This window comes from Chiloscyllium punctatum, chromosome 1 (genome assembly GCF_047496795.1).
Source record: "Chiloscyllium punctatum isolate Juve2018m chromosome 1, sChiPun1.3, whole genome shotgun sequence".
NCBI classification, from domain to species: domain Eukaryota; kingdom Metazoa; phylum Chordata; class Chondrichthyes; order Orectolobiformes; family Hemiscylliidae; genus Chiloscyllium; species Chiloscyllium punctatum.
The window spans coordinates 17,143,287-17,160,224 of NC_092739.1; the positions used below are offsets into that span (position 1 = coordinate 17,143,287).

The window sequence follows — 16,938 nt, forward strand, 5'->3', positions numbered from 1 at the left end:
GCCAGCTTCTGAAGTTCAAGCATAGTCTCTTTCTGCCCTTCCTCTGTTTTGAATCACAATTCAAGCTGCCTCATTTTCAATAGAATGTTAGCCATTTCTGAAGATTCTGCTGGCAGTCCTGGCAATTATAAATGTTGCACGGTTGCCACAACCATCCCGGTTCCTTTCGGACACAGACAACCCCGACTCTAGCTTGTTTACTGATTCTGAAAGCCTTGCCTTCTCAATTTCTGTAAAACTCTCAAAGTGACCTCTTCCACCTCCAGGAAACTGAGTGAAAGAGCCATTACCACACGAGGCATATCCTATTTAAACCAAACGGGTTCCGCACCCGTAATCATAGACCCTAACACTGACCACGGGCTGCCTCTGTGTCCAATAATCCAAAATTCAACTCGGAATTAGAAAGTTTGATCCAAACAAGAGCACCCAATTTGTTATGGTCCACACCAAATCCCCTCCAAATACTCACAAGATAGTCTGGACCCTATCTTGTCTTATTTTTAAGGTAAATATGAAATGTTGCATTCCAGGTATAATTTGATTGGTGAAACTATTGGATTTAAAGCAAAAATCACTTCATTCATCCACTATGGTTGATCAGAGAATCATAGAACCCCTAGTTCAGTTAGAGACTATTCAGCCCATCAAGTCTACACTTACCCTCCAAACAACAATCCCACCCAGACCTGCACTGCGCCTGTGAACCTACATTACCCATGGCTAATCCTTCTAACCCTGGTCATTGTGGGGTGATTTAGGGTCAATCCACCCTAACCCACACCTCTTTTGGTCTGTGTGAGGAAACCGGAGCACCTAGAGGAAACATGTGCAGACACAGGGAGAATACGAAAACTCCATACAGACAGTTACCCGAGGCTGGAATCAAACTGGGTTCTTGGTGCTGTGAGTCATCAATGCTAACCACTGAGCCACTGTGCCATCCTAAACATAGGAAATGCTTATTTTGCTGAAATCTGTGTTAAAATACAACAAAATAAAGATGAAATTAGAATAACAACTGGAAAATGTAACAGAATAATAGACACTGTAACTATTTATTAGAACCTAACATTTTCTTATTTCAAAAGGAAAATGTAAGATGCTGCATTCCAGATTTAATTCGATTGGTCAAACTACTTGATTTAAAACAAAACAAAAAAAAATTTATTCATTCACTATAATTAAAATACAACGAAAGAAAGAAGGAACTAGAGTAACAATGCTGTTAGAAATCTTAGGGGAATACTTGATATTGTAACTATTACTAAGTTACTGCTCCAACATAGTAACATCCCAGAAACACATCCTTGCAAAAGGCAAATTCAGAAAACAGATTGTCTCATATGCAAGTCCAGCAATCCAGGAGACAAAAAAATCAAGAGAAAACTCTGAGAGAGAGTATCGGCCTAGAGAGATTTACTACTGCTTCCAGCCCTACTGAGTCCCCAGCAACAACTACTGAAAATTAAAACTAAAAATCCTGATTGTGTGGGAGTTCGACCACACCCACTCAGTCTACTTCTATTGTTCACACAAGCTGGTTAGTAGCTTTGGTAGACTGCTCAATAACTACCTTAAAATGGCTCTTCAAATGAACCTTCAAAATGCGCCTCTTAAAGCCAAACTATTGTCACAGTCGCCTACACGAGAAGTACGTGGGATGAGAACACAGGGAGCTAACACCTTCAACATATTGTCTAGCTATCACCATTGTTAACAGCTCACCCGAGAATGCAACTTTAAAAAAAAGGGTTTTGTGATTTACACATGAAAGAAGTGAAACTATCACTGTATTCTAACAGATGAAAGGCTTAACAGACAATCAATTTTTCAATGTATAATTTCAGTTACATCACACTGCAAATTTTTGCTATAAATTCTGTGTTACGATCGAGCCCTCCACAATCACCTGATGAAGGAGCATCACTCCGAAAGCTAGTGTGCTTCCAATTAAACCTGTTGGACTATAACCTGGTGTTGTGTGATTTTTAACTTTGTACACCCCAGTCCAACACCGGCATCTCCGAATCATGTTAAATACCAGTGGTGTCGGGGGTAATAGCTATACCCTGTCCTTGGATCCATAATTTTGCAAACCTCTATCAGGTCGCCCCTCAACCTCTGTCTTTCCAGTGTAAACATAGGGGCTATGATATCCCCTTGACCAGCATTGTTAAGGAGAATCCCAAGTATTTTAAGCATATGTTATGAGCAAGAGGGTAGCTAGATAAACAGTGAGCCTTCTCAAGGATAAAGTAGGGAGGTTATGTGTGGAGCCAGAGGAAATGGATAAGATCCTTAATGAATGCCTTACATTGAATACAAAACTGGTTTCAACACAGAAGACTGACAGTAGTAGTAGAAGTAGCAGACACGTGTGGTGTTCCAATCTTAGGGGAAATACTTAGGGGTTTATCCAACATCTCATAACTAAAATCCTCCAGACCAGACAACATCCTCGTAAACCTTCTTTGCACCCACTCCAAAGCATCCACATCCTTTTGGAAGTGTGGCTACCAGAATTGCATGCAATATTCCAAATGTGGTCTAACTAAAGTTTAGTACAGCTGTAAGATGACTTGCCAACTTTTATGATTGATGACCCAGCCAATGAAGGCAAGCATGCTGAATGCCGTCTTGATCACCTGATCCATCTGCATTCCCACTTTCAGGCATCTGTGAACCTGAACACCCAGATCCCTTTGAATATCAAGGCTCCAAAGGTTTCTGCCTTTTATTGGATAATTTGGACCTGAATTTGATCTTCCAAAACTTATAGTCTTGCATTTGTCTGAATTAAACTCCATCTACCATTTCTCTGCCTAAATCTGCAATATATACATATACCGCTGTATCATTTGACAAACCTCCTCACTATCTATAGAGCCTACAGAATGGAGAAGGCCTTTCGGCCCAAATTGGTCCATGCTGACCAAAATGTTCACCGACACTAACACTATTTTGCTGTAGGCCCATATCATTCTGAACCTTTCCTATCCATGATTTGCCCAAAATCCCTTTTAAATGTCTTTAATGTACTTCCACCAACAGCTGATTCCATATGCATGGCACCCCCTTTGTAAAAACATTACCCCTCAGGTTCCCTTTTATTCTTTCCCCTCTAACCTTAAACTGATGCCCTCTAGTCCTCTATTCACCAACCCTGGGAAAAAGACTGAGTGCATTTACCCTATCCATGCCTCTCATGATCTTATACACCTCTATAAGGTCCCCCTCAGTCTCCTACATTATAAAGACAAACGTCCTAGCTTGTCTAACCTCTCCCTATAACTCAGACCGTTGAATCATGGCAACATCCTTGTAAATTCCTTCTGTACTTTTTCCATTTTAATAGCATCATTCCATTAACAAGGTGACCAAAGTTGAACACAATACTCTTAAGTGCTGCCTCACCAACGTCCTGTACAACTGCAACATAACTCCCCAACTTTGATACTCAATGCCTTGACTGATGAAGATTGACGAATCCCACCAATTTCAGTGTCATCCACTAACTTATTAAACAGGCCACCTACATTTCTTTACAAACAACAAAGGTCCCAGCACTGATCCTTGCAGAACACCACTCGTGTCTGCTTCTTCTACTACTACTGTCAGTCTTCTGTGTTGAAACCAGTTTTGTATTCAATGTAAGGCATTCATTAAGGATCTTATCTATTTCCTCTGGCTCCACACATAACCTCCCTACTTTATCCTTGAGAAGGCCCACTGTTTACCTAGCTACCCTCTTGCTCATAACATATGCTTAAAATACTTGGGATTCTCCTTAACAATGCTGGTCGAGGAGATATCATAGCCCCTTTTAGCCCTCCTCCTAACTCACTGTTTCAGTTCCTTCCTACTTTCTCTATATTCTCCATTGATTCATCGGGTTTTATTTGCCAAGATATTAGATATTTTTTTTTTTTTTTTGGCCATGCTGATTATTTCCTCTGTCATTCAAGTTTCTCCAATCCTGCCTTTCCTGTCCTTACAGGCATTTTCAAAGGAATCCTGCATGTTCTGCACTCTAATCAAGTGTTCCTTAAAAGACTCCCACATGTCAAATGTCAATTGGCCCTTAGTTGCTTCCAAGCTACATGCTCCAATCCTTGCCTAATTCAGTTGTAGTTGGCCTTCCCCCAGTTTAAAACATTCGTCGGATGTCCACTCGTGTCCTTGTCAAAAGTATCTGAAAACTCATGGAATTATGGTCACTATTCCCTAAATCCTCAATTCCTGTAACTTTGGTACCAATACCAGGTTCAACATGGCCCCCTACCTCATTGGACTATCCACATACTGTTTCATTAAACCTTCCTGGACACATCTAAAAAATTGCTTCCCATCCCATTTCTGTATTCTAAATTTTGCATGTAAGTTCAGTAATTAGTTATTTTGTTTGTATGTTTCAGAAATGTACGGAAAAGGAAATGGAGACAGAAAAGATTTTATTTAAACATTTCATTTGAATAAATGGAAAACAAAATGGTTACATTTTTCTTTATTTTCTTTGATCTATATACTAGTGTTATATCTTTCTGCTGACATGCTTGGCTCAAAAAATAACTTTGTTGAAAACAATCCAATACTGTCAGAAATAAAATGTTCTCTCTGTTTGTGAAAGGTTTGCTATCGGCTATTACAGCACCTCTTTTCTTTTCTGCAAGTCCTTTCCAATGATATACAGTCATCAAAGTGGCTATTTAAAAATCATTGCTTTTACTCTTTATAGTAAAATAATCAGTGGATTCATAACAGCTATAATTAATGACAGCTATAAATGTAGAGCTTTGCTGAACCTTTTTCAACACTTTGGATTGTACCTTTGCCATTCTTTATTGTTGTTAGAATAATTGCCCAGATTTATCTAAATGTCATTTTTGAGGTGAATAAAGTATTGTATTTTTAAGTAATATCACATGCATTTATATCAGAAATGTTTTTACATGATTTATCTGTTTTGCAAATATATGTACTGCAATAAGTGTAAAACTGTGATGCTCATTTTAATTAAATAATTTCCACTAAACTATTGATTCTGTTCCACAGGATTTTGGAGATGATGGTTCTCTATATATAACCAAGGTTACAACAACTCACATGGGAAACTATAGTTGTTATGCCGATGGCTTTGAAAAGCTCCATCAGACTCATATCCTGCAAGTAATTGGTAAATATGATCTGTCAGTATGATTGCATATAATATCATAACACATGGTATCTTGTTCCATGTAGGAGTTCAATCAAAGGATAGTGAGCCATGAAAATGAAGCTGGCTTACATTATGCAACCTATAGCAACCATGATATTTTCAATATTTGAAAGTTAAATAGGATGGGATTGAGGTTCATAAGGAGGAGGTGTTAGCCATTCTAGAAAGTTTGAAAACACATAAGTCCCCTGGACTGGATGGGGTTTATCCCAGAATTCTCTGGGAAGCTAGGGAGGAGATTGTGGAGCCTTTGACTTTGATCTTTATGTCATCATTGTCAACTGGAATAGTGCCAGAAGATTGGAGGATAGCAAATGTTGTCCCCATGTTCAAGAAGGGCAGTGGAGACAACCCTGATAATTATAGACCAGTGAGCCTTACTTCGATTGAGGATAAAGTGTTGGAAAGGATTGTAAGAGATAGGATTTATAAACATCTAGAAAGAAATAATTTGATTAGGGATAGTCAACAAGGTTTTGTGAAGGGTAGGTCATGCCTCACAAACCTTATTGAGTTCTTTGAGAAGGTGACCAAATAGCTGGATGAGGGTAAAGAGGTTGATGTGTTGTAAATGTATTTCAATAATATGTTTGGTAAGGTTCCCCATGACAGGCTATTGCACAAAATACAGAAGCATGGGATTGAGAGTAAGTTCACAGTTTGGATCAGAAATGGTTAGCTGAAAGAGACAGAGGTTGGTTGATGGGAAATGTTCATCCTGGAGTTCAGTTACTATTGATGTTTTGGGGCCACTGCTGTTTGCCATTTTATAAATGACCTGGATGAGGGCGTAGAAGTATGGGTTAGTAAATTTGCAGATGACACTAAAGTCAGTGGAGTTGTGGGCAGTGTGGAAGGATGTTGTGGGTTACAAAAGGCCATAGATAAACTGCAGAGTTGGGCTGAGAGATGGCAAATGGAGTTTAACGTGGAAAAGTGTGTGGTGATTCACTTTGGAAAAAGTAAAAGGAATACAGAGTAATGGGCTACTGTTAGATTCTTGGAAATGTGGATGAACAGAGATGTCAGTGTCCCTGTGCATAGATCCCTGAAAGTTGCCACCCAAGTTGATAAGGTAGTTAAGAAGCCTTATGATGTATTTGCTTTTATTGGTAGAGGGATTGAGTTTCAGAGCTATGGGATCATGTTGCAGATGTACAAAACTCTGGTGCAGCTGCACTTTGAGGATAGCATACTTTTCTGATTGCTGCATTATAGGAAGGATGTGGAAGCATTGGAAAGGGTTCAGAGGAAATTTACCAGGATGTTGCCTAGTATGGAAGGCAGGTCTTATGAGGAATGGCTGAGGAATTTGCGGCTGGTTTCATTAGAGAGAAGAAGGTTGAGAGGTAATTAAATAGAGACATACAAGATGATCAGAGGATTAGACAGAGCCTTTTCCCTCGGATGGTGACAACTAGCACGAGGAGATGTGCCTTTAAATTCAGGGGTGATAGATGGAGGACAGATGTCAGAGATAGGTTCTTTACCCAGAGAGTAGTAAAGGTATGAAATGCCCTAGATGCCTCATTCCTGATGAAGGGCTTATGCCAGAAACGTCAATTCTCCTGCTTCTCGGATGCTGCATACCTGCTGTCCTTTTCCAGCAAAGGAGGTTACCTCAGATTACAACAGGTTGTTGATCAGCTGGGCCAATGGGCTGAGGAATGGGAGATAGAGTTTAATTTAGATAAATGCAAGGTGTGCTGCATTTTGGAAAAGCAAATCTTAGCAGGACTTATACACTTCATGGTAAGGTCCTAGGGAGTGTTGCTGAACAAAGAGACCTTGAAGTGCAGGTTCATAGCTCCTTGAAAGTGGAGTCACAGGTAGATAGGATAGTGAAGAAGGTGTTTGGTATGCTTTCCTTTATTGGTCAGAGTATTGAGTACAGGAGTTGGGAGGTCATGTTGCGGCTGTACAGGACATTGGTTAGGCCACTGTTGGAATATTGTGTGCAATTCTGGTCTCCTTCCTATCAGAAAGATGTTGTGAAACTTGAAAGGTTCAGAAAAGATTTACAAGGATGTTGCCAGGGTTTGAGGTTTTGAACTATAGGGAGAGGCTGACCAGGCTAGGGCTATTTTCCCTGGAGCGTTGGAGGTTGAGGGGTGACCTTATAGAGGTTTTCAAAATTATGAGGGGTATGGATAGGATAAATAGACAAAGTATTTTCCCTGGGGTTGGGGAGTCCAGAACTAGAGGGCATAGGTTTAGGGTGAGAGAGGAAAGATATAAAAGAGACCTAAGGGGCAACGTTTTCACACAGAGGGTGGTACGTGTATGGAATGAGCTGTCAGAGGAAGTGGTGGAGGCTGGTACAATTACAAAATTTTAAAGGCATTTGGATGGGTATATGAATTGGAAGGGTTTGGAGGGATATAGGCTGGTGCTGGCAGGTGGGACTAGATTGGATTGGGATATCTGGTCAGCATGGATGGATTAGACTGATGAGTCTGTTTCCATGCAATTCTGGTCTCCTTCCTATCAGGAAGATGTTATGAAACTTGAAAGAGTTCAGAAAAGATTTTCAAGGTTGTTGCCATGGTTGGAGGATTTGAGCTATAGGGAGAGGCTGAACAGGCTGTGGCTGTTTACCTTGGAGTGTCGGAGGCTGAGGGGTGACCTTATAGAGGTTTATAAAATTATGAGGGGTATGGATAGGGTAAATGGGCAAAGTCTTTTCCCTGGGATTGAGGAGTCGAGAACTAGAGGGGATAGGTTTAAGGTGAGAGGGGAAAGATATAAAAGAGACCTAAGGGGCAACATCTTCACACAGTGGGTGGTGCATTTGTGGAATGAGCTGCAAGAGGAGGTGGTGGAGGTTGGTGCAATTGGAATATTTAAAAGACATTTGGATGGGTATATGAATAGGAAGGTTTGGATGGATATGGACCGGGTGCTGGCAGGTGGGACTAGATTGGGTTGGAATTTCTGGTCGGCATGGACGGGATGGACCGAAGGGTCTGTTTCCGTGCTGCACATGTCTATGACTGACTCCCAACAACCACAACCATCTTCTTTTGTGGCTTCCTTGGTCTCAGTGTGGGTTACAATGTCTAGATCTACCCATTCCCTCTGCAACATATGGAATTAGTGAATTCCTGACTCCCATCACATTACTCTTTGCTCCCTTGTTTTGACAACTTCTGGCTCTAAGTTGCCATGGTCCACATTCTTGCTACTTGCCACAACTTTTATACTTTTTGTTCCTCACAGGGACCAAGTGCATTTTGAATAAGCTTCGTTTTTTATCTCACCCAGAACACCTTTAGACTGTGCCTTGTTGATAATACCAATTTTAGTCTGCACAAATGTTCCTCCAAAAGGTGTGACTGAAATTTGGAGCAAACTATCTTGTGATCCCTTCCCTGGTCTAAAGGTTCTGCCCCAGTTATCAGTGGCACACAACTTCAGTGTTGTTCAACTAAATATGGTAATACTTTGCAAAACTACTAAAAATCAAAATCCCCTTAAATATCACACCTCTCCACATTAAATAATCACTAAAGTTTATTACACATCGGAAGTTATCATAGTACTGCAACTGGCTGTCCACTTTTAAAACCATGATTTTCTCAACCCTGCATCTTGAAGTAATGTTACCTCATCTGGTATTACTGAAAAATAATTGTCCAATCCTGGATGGCATGGTGGCTCAGTGGTTAGTACTGCTGCTTCCCAGTGATGGGGATCTGGGTTCAATTCCTGCTCTGGTTTCCTCCTACAATCCAAAGATGTGCAGGTCAGTGAATTGGCTGTGTTAGGTGCATTTGTCAGTGATAAATATAGGGGGGGTAGGTTATTCTTCAGAGGGTTAGTGTGGACTTGTTGGGTCGAAGGGCCTGTTTCCATATTGTAGGGAATCTCATCTTTAAGAAAAACCCATCACTTTAAGATTTTTCCTTTTACAGTCTATCAGAACAGAGCCTACTTGTGTCAAACGTGTGAGCAGATGCATATTAATGTTGTTTTCACATTTCCTGTCAATTCTTTCAAAAGGCTACTTTACATCAAAGAAGACACTTGCTCTTCATAAATTTGTCTCCTGTTTTCAGGGACTTTTTCCAGCAACCTGGAGGCACATGCATCTTTTTAGGCAGCCTCAATAGAGGCTTATGAGTTTATCGATAGTCTTGGCATGATTTTCCAATTGTTCCACACATTAAGCAGACTGTCATAATTTGGTTCTTTCTTAACTCAGTCCTGGTTCTTATTTTTCTCGATCAAAATGGCTTTAACTTTCTCCTGAAGGCTTTCTATTCACCAATGTTGTGTTCAGATCAAATATTGTGGCTGTGTGTGTGCTTTTTTGGAATGGTCTACATGTTGGGGTTTCTGATGATGAGAAGTCATGGATAATGTTGCAAAAGATAATTATTCCTGGAGGGAGAGCTTCATTGTGAGGGTGCATCTGATGAGTTAGAGTCATAGTCATTGCATCATCGAGGTCGACATGGAATCATAGAAACATTCTTCAGCCACCAAATTTGTACCTGTCCAAAACAACCACCTAACTATTCTATTTCCATTTTCCAGCCTAGTATACCTTGGGACCGCAAATGTACATGTACGTACGTCTTAAATGTTACATGTGTTTCTGTTTCTTCCAACCTTACACAAAGTGAGTTCCAGATTCCGACCAGCCTCTGGATTAAAAAAAACCTCACATATCTTTTAAACTTGCTGCCTCACAACCCAAATCTGTACTCCCTCTCATTGATCCCTCAAAGAGGGCGAAAGGATTCTTTACTTCTACCCCTGTCTATACCCCCTCACAATTTCATACCTCAACCATGTCCCACCTCAGTTTCTTCTGCTCCAAGGAAAGCAATCCATCCAATCACTCTTCGGAATAAAATCCCTGCAGCCCAAGCAATATTCTGGTCAATCTCCTCTGCGTCCTCCTCAGTGCAGTTATTTCTATCCAGTAATGTGAATTCCAGAACTGCACACAATACTCTAACTGTGGCCAAATTTATGTTTTCTACAGTTCCAGCAGAATCACCCTAATCTTAAACTTTATGCGTCAGCTAATAAAAGCAGGTATCCCATACGCTTTCTTAACTATTTCATTTGCCTGTTCTGCTACTTTAAGGGACCAGTGGGCAAGGGTCCCACTGACCTTCAGTGCTCCACTGGGTCCTACCAACCTTCAGTGCTCCACTGGGTCCCACTGACCTTCTGTGCTCCACTGGGTCCTACCGACCTTCAGTGCTCCACTGGGTCCCACTGACCTTCAGTGCTCCACTGGGTCCACTGACCTTCAGTGCTCCACTGGGTCCCACTGACCTTCAGTGCTCCACTGGGTCCTACCGACCTTCAGTGCTCCACTGGGTCCTACCAATTATCATGTATTCCCTTGGCCTGCCCAAATGCGTCACCTCACACATATTTGAATTGAATTCCATTTGCTACTGAAAACCCATCTAGCAAGTCCATCTATATCCTCCTGTAATTTAAGGCTAGCCCCTCACATTAGCCACCCCACCAATGTTTGTACCACCTGTGAACTTACTGATGATCCTTCCTACAATCAAGTCTAAAATAATTACGCCACAGACAAGTGCTCCAGCACTGATCCCTGCAGAATCCCACTGAAAAAAGGCTTCCTGTCACAAAAACACCCTTACACAATTCCCCTCTGCTTTCTGCCACACTTAACCAATTCTGGATCCAGTTTGCTTCCCATGGTTCTTACCTTTGATCTCAGTCCCCCTTATCAAAAGCCTTGCTGAAGTCCAAATGGACAACAAAGAATATAATAACTGATTACCTGTTTGAAAAAATCAGTTACGTTTGTCAGACATGACCTCACATTAACAAAGCCATACTGACTGTCCTTTATTAATCCCTTCCTTTCCAAATGTTGTCCCTCAAAATTGCTTCCAATAGATTCCCCACTATTGAGGTTAGACTGAATGACCTGGGGATTCCTAGTTTATTTTTCGGTTCTTTTTTCGAATAATAGTATCACATTGGCTGTTGTGCAGTCCTTTGGAACCTCCCCTGTGGCCAGAGGGGAATTGAATTCTATTGCAAACACCCTGCTCTTTCCTTCCTTATCTCACTCAACAGCCTGGAAACATTTCATCCAGCCATAGAGATTTACCTACTTTAAGTCTGCCAGACCAATCAGAACCTCCTCCCTGTCTATGTTGTTTATTTAATTATATCACAGTACTTGGCCCTGATTCCTAAATTCTCAGTGTTACTTTCATGACTGAACACAAACAAAATATTCATATTGATCCCTATCTATGTTCTCTGGCTCCACACACAAATTACCACTATGGTCCTTAATGAGCTCTAGTCTTTTCCTACTTTCCTTTTGTCCTAAATGCCATTGTAAAATAACTTCCCTGCCGTTATTTTCTGATATTCCTTTTGGTCTCCTGATTTCCTTTTTATGTCTCCCTTTGCACATCTGCACTGTTGTAAGGCTTCTGCTAATTTAAGTCCTCAGGATTTGATGTCAACCTCCCATTTTCTCTTTATCCAGTCCGATGTATCCCTCGATATCCAGGATTCACTGGATTTGTTGGTCACTTCTTTATCCTTATTGGAACGTGTTAGTGCTATACTCTCCCTATTTTCTTCTTGAATGTGTTCCACTGCTCGGAAACAGATATAAGGTTTTGCTCCAAGTCCGCACTGACCAAATCGTACCAGACCTTATTAGAAGCATCCTTCCCCAATTTAGAGGTTTGATTTTAGGCCAATCTTTGACCTGTCCAATAATCTTGAATCTAACAGTTGTGATCATTGTCTGAAAACTGCTCCTCCACTGATACTTGAGCTACTTGCCATCTTTATACCATACAATTAAGCCAGGAATCAGGAATCACACGAACACCACTTTTGTATAGCCTTCTACATTGTGGCTTAAAAAGCTCTCCCAGATACATTTTAAGAATTTCTCTACCTCTAAGTCTTTCATATTATTACTGCTTCAGTTATGTTGGGAATGTTGGGAAATCCCCTATCATCACTCTATTCCTTTTACATCTCCAAAATGTGTCTGTATATTTGCTCTTCTATGTCTCTCAGATTGCCATGGGCCCCATGATACACTCACAGCAACGTGACTGGTCTTTTTCCTTATAGCTGACATAGATTTCCTGATCGAAACTAAGACAGCTTATCCTCTTTCACCACCTTCTCTGTCCCACCTGAATACCTTATATCCTGGAATACTGAGCTGCCCATCCTACCTATCTCTCAACCATGTCTCTGTGATAGCAATGGCATCGTATTCCCATGTTTTAATTTTTGTCCTCAGCTCATCTACCTTATCCATCAGTCTCCTTGAGTTAAAATAAATACCATCCAACATTATCAAGTTCCCTTGTGCCTCAACTGGTCTCTAATCTCAATACCTTCCTGACTCACTTGCTGTCCCTTCTAATACTGGCTATTCATCTCCTTGTGCTGATCCTTATCTTGATCCCATCCCCACCAGGTTAATTTCAAATCTCCCCAACAACACTCACGAAGCTCCCTGCAAAGACGCTGGCCTATTCAGGTTCAGGCGCAACCTCTACAGGTCCCACTGCTCCCAAAAACGATCACATTAGTGGAATTTGGGAGTTCTCTGTCATTCAGAATGTCACAGAATTCTAAAGATCTCTTCCTGTACCAGCTACCCAGCCACCCATTCATCTGAACTAGATCTGATTAACTCATTTAATATGATCTAACTGGAAATCTGTACTCACTTGCACATGGCACCAGACGTAATCCATCAATTACTATCTTTCGGTCACGTTCCAAATCAAACTTTAAATGATAATCTACCTCCTACCTCCTTAAGTTCTGCTTTCAGGACCTCATCCCCTTTTTTACCTATGTCATTGGTGCCATTCTGTACCATGATCTCTGTCTATTTGCATTCCCCCTTCTGAATGGTCTGCAGCTATTCTGTGACACCCCTTACTCTCGCACAAGAGAGGCAACATATGGGCATGGATGTATTTGCCTTAGAGGGGCTTGTTACAACACAGCAGTGTTAATTAAACCAAACACCCAGAAAAGCTCACCTTGCCTCTTAATATGTTAAAATATGAATGACAGAGAACTCCCAAATTCCACTATTTAAAGAAAATAATATCAATTTATTTTTTAACTCTAAAAGTGAACATGAAACAAAATTATTTATAACTCTAAGCCCCCCCTTTCTCTTAACTGCATATTGTTTGCCTCCAACTCTACATCAATATTTTTTATTGGATCAAAGCATATTAATTTCAAAATCACACAGCAGCTATCATCTCTGTTGACCTTCTTTCTGGGTCATCTTCTGTCTTTCACTGAAAAGATGTTTCATATGAAAAAGGTACCTTTGATAGAGAGTGTTTTGATAGAGATAACAGTCTCTCTCTGTCTGACTTTTTTGTAACCCAAACATCGGATCCTCTCATTGGTTCAATGTTGACCGAATAATAAATCAAATTCGATTGGAGTTTAGTTTCCTGGGCATAATTTAAACTGAATGGTTAAATTTGAATTGTTGTCAAAACAGCAAGCAACTCAGGTATCGATTTCACAGCCAAATGTTACATATTTGCAATTTTCTAGTAGACTCTGGGACTGCTAATTAGTCATATGACAGGTGCGTGTAAGCTCTCAGTGCAAAACGGCATTCAGTCTCTCATCAAGGTTCAGCACACGCCTTCAAATTCATAACACTTCTCCCCTTAAGAAAAAAATGAACTATCATAATGAAAAGATGGCTTAATTTTTTTTAAGTCTTAACCCCATTACAATGAAATATAAAAAACTTTAAGCTAAGTTCATATTAATTTCTGCACACACACACGCACACACACACACACAAATTATATAACATTGGTACCTGTTCAATATTATCTATACTTTATTCGTTAAATCCATTATAATGCACCTGCTATCACATTTTTATGATCCGCAACATGTACAATTTGTAAATCAGAAGTCTGTAACATAAGACTTCAATGAAATAGTCACATATTCCTGTCTTTAAATCATTCCAGGAATGTAAGAGGATTGTGGTCTATGTTCACAACTATCTCTGGCAAATTGTTTGTCACGTAAACATTAAAATGTTGTAAGGCCAATACCAAACTCAATAATTCCTTTTCAATGGGAGAGTATTTACTCTGGTGGATGTTGAGTTTCTTTGAAAAGTAGCCAATAGGCCATTCACTTCCATCATCACCTCCCTGTAGCAATACAGCTCCAACTCCTATATCACTAACATGAATTGCAACCTTGAAGGGCTGCAAAAAAATTAGTGTAGCTAAAACTGGTGCCATGATTAACGCTGCTTTTAAATTGTCAAATGCCTCCTGGCATTTTTCTGTCCACTGAAACTTTGTGTTCTTCTTCAGTAAATCTGTTAATGGTGCCATGACGCTGCTGACATTTGGAACGAACCTCCAGTAGAATACGCTTAGTCCCAAAAATCAAAGCACCTCTTTCTTCAAGGTCGGTCATGGAAATGCCTCAATGGCCTTCGTCTTTGCGTTCCTTGGGGTCAACCTTCCATGACCGAAGTTATGTCCCAAGAATGTCACCTCTGCTCTAGTGAATTCTGTTTTTTTTTAAGGTTATTACCAGTTTTGCTTCTCTTTATCATTCAAAGAGCTCTGCCAACTGTACCAAGTGATCTTTCCATGACTCGCTATAGGTCATTACATCATCCAGATAAATTGCACAGTTTGTCAACCCAGCCACAACTCTCTTCATGAGTCTTTGGAATGTGGCTCATCTGTTCTCCATCCCAAAATGGATCACTTCAAATTGATATAGCCCATTTGGGGTTACAAACGCAGAAAGTTCTTTTGCTTTCTCTGATAAAGGTGCCTGCCAATAACAATGCACTAAGTCCAACTTTGTGATGCAACTGGCTTGTCTGACTCTCTCTATACTGTCCTCCAATCTCAGTATTGGGTATGAGTGATTTTGTTACGGTGTTAACCTTCCGATAGTCCACACAAAATCGTTGAGTCCCATCAGGTTTGGGAACCAACACAATTGGCGAGTTCCACTCACTCTGACTTGTTTCGAACATACCTTTGTTCAGCATTGCATCCACTTCCTTCTGGACCTGTGTGGCTTTGAAAGGATTAAGCCTATAGGGATGTTGTTTATTGGTACAGCATTCTCGACTTCTACCTCATGCACAATAACATTAGACCTCCACATCTTATTCCTGCATATGTCCTCTTATCGATGCAACAGACGTTTCAACTACGTTCTTTGCTCCTGAGATAGATCATTCATTAACATATCCCACCCCCTAAGGACTTCCTCATTGTTTAATGTATTTTGAGGCACGTCAAATTCCACAACATTTGGCTATGATTCTTCATTCTCTGGGGCAGTAACTAACACCTGTTTCTCCAGTTCCCTGTCTCTATTATCAAAGGGTTTCAACATATTCGCATGATATACCTGATACAGTTTTTTCCTACCTGGTATCTTTCACAGATAATTTATTGGACTCAACTTTTTCTCAATTTGATAGGGACCACTAAACCTGGCTTTGAAGGGATCTCCTACCACTGATAACAATACAAATACGCTATCCCCACAGGAAAACATCCGAATGTTAGAGTTTTTAATCTGCCACCTGCTTCATTCTGTGCCCTCTTCAGGTGCTGCTGAGTTAACTCACCTACCTGGTTTAATCTCGCCCTCACCTCCAATACATAATCCAAGTGTGATATCTCTGACTTCGGTCCAGTCAATTTCTCTTTAGTTAATTTCAAAGGCCCTCTCACAGCATGTTGAATATTAACTCAAAGGGAGTAAACTGAGTAGATTCATTTGGGGCATCTCTAATGGCAAACATTATGAATGGGATACGTTTATCCCAGTCATTCGGGTAATCCTGACAGTATGCTCATAACAAGGTCCTCAGGGTCTGATGCTATCATTCTGAAGCTCCCTAGGACTCAAAATGATAAGTACTTGATTTAAAGTGCTTTTTACCTAAGCTACCCAAGACTTCCTGAAACAGCCTAGCAGTGAATTTAGACCCTTGGTCTGACTGAATCTCTCTGGGTAGCCCATACCACGTGAAGAAAGCTACCAACTCCTCTACCACCCTTTTTGCCTTAATACTCCGTAATGGAATTGCCTCTGGGAATCTGGTAGACATATCCATTATGGTTCGCAAGTACCAGTCCATCTTTTAGCTTTAGGGAGGGGACCTACACAATCAATCATAACCCGTGTGAAAGGTTCTTCAAATGTGGGAATTGGCAACAAAGGGGCTGGTTTTACTACCGCCTGTGGTTTACCTGCCATTTGGCATGTATGACACATACAGCAAAAGTTAACCACAACCTTGTACATTTTTTGGCCAATTGAAATGCTTTTGTACCTTAGCCTGAGTCTTCCTTACACCTTGGTGACCTCCTACAGGAAGTTCATGTGCTACCCCTAACACTTCCTGTCTGTATGCTACGGGCAACACAATCTGGTGCACTTCTGCCCTTTACTCCTCTCCACTAACGTTCCATGGTCTCCATTTCCATCTTAGGATTCCATCTTTAAGATAATAGCCCTCAGGAATATATTTTGAGTCCTTTTCTGAGTATGCCTCAACAGAAATATCTTTTATGTCTCGTCTTTTTGTTGTAAATCCATTAGCCTTTTAGGACTAACCACTTCTGTCTGACTCTCTGCCTGTTCAGGGTTTTCCTGCACCTTTCCAACACACAGAGTGTCCGCTA

At 40.6% G+C, this 16,938-nt stretch overlaps 1 protein-coding gene across 4 annotated transcripts in view; it reads left to right on the forward strand.

The window, feature by feature from the left end:
* Positions 1-16,938, forward strand: part of fstl5 (follistatin-like 5) — a 505,241-nt gene that overhangs the window by 377,415 nt on the left and 110,888 nt on the right. For all 4 annotated transcript variants that reach the window (XM_072573289.1, XM_072573241.1, XM_072573184.1 and 1 more), the window contains one exon: positions 5,056-5,176. In XM_072573289.1, the coding sequence (XP_072429390.1) occupies positions 5,056-5,176 (121 nt within the window). The remainder of the gene's footprint in view (positions 1-5,055; positions 5,177-16,938) is intronic.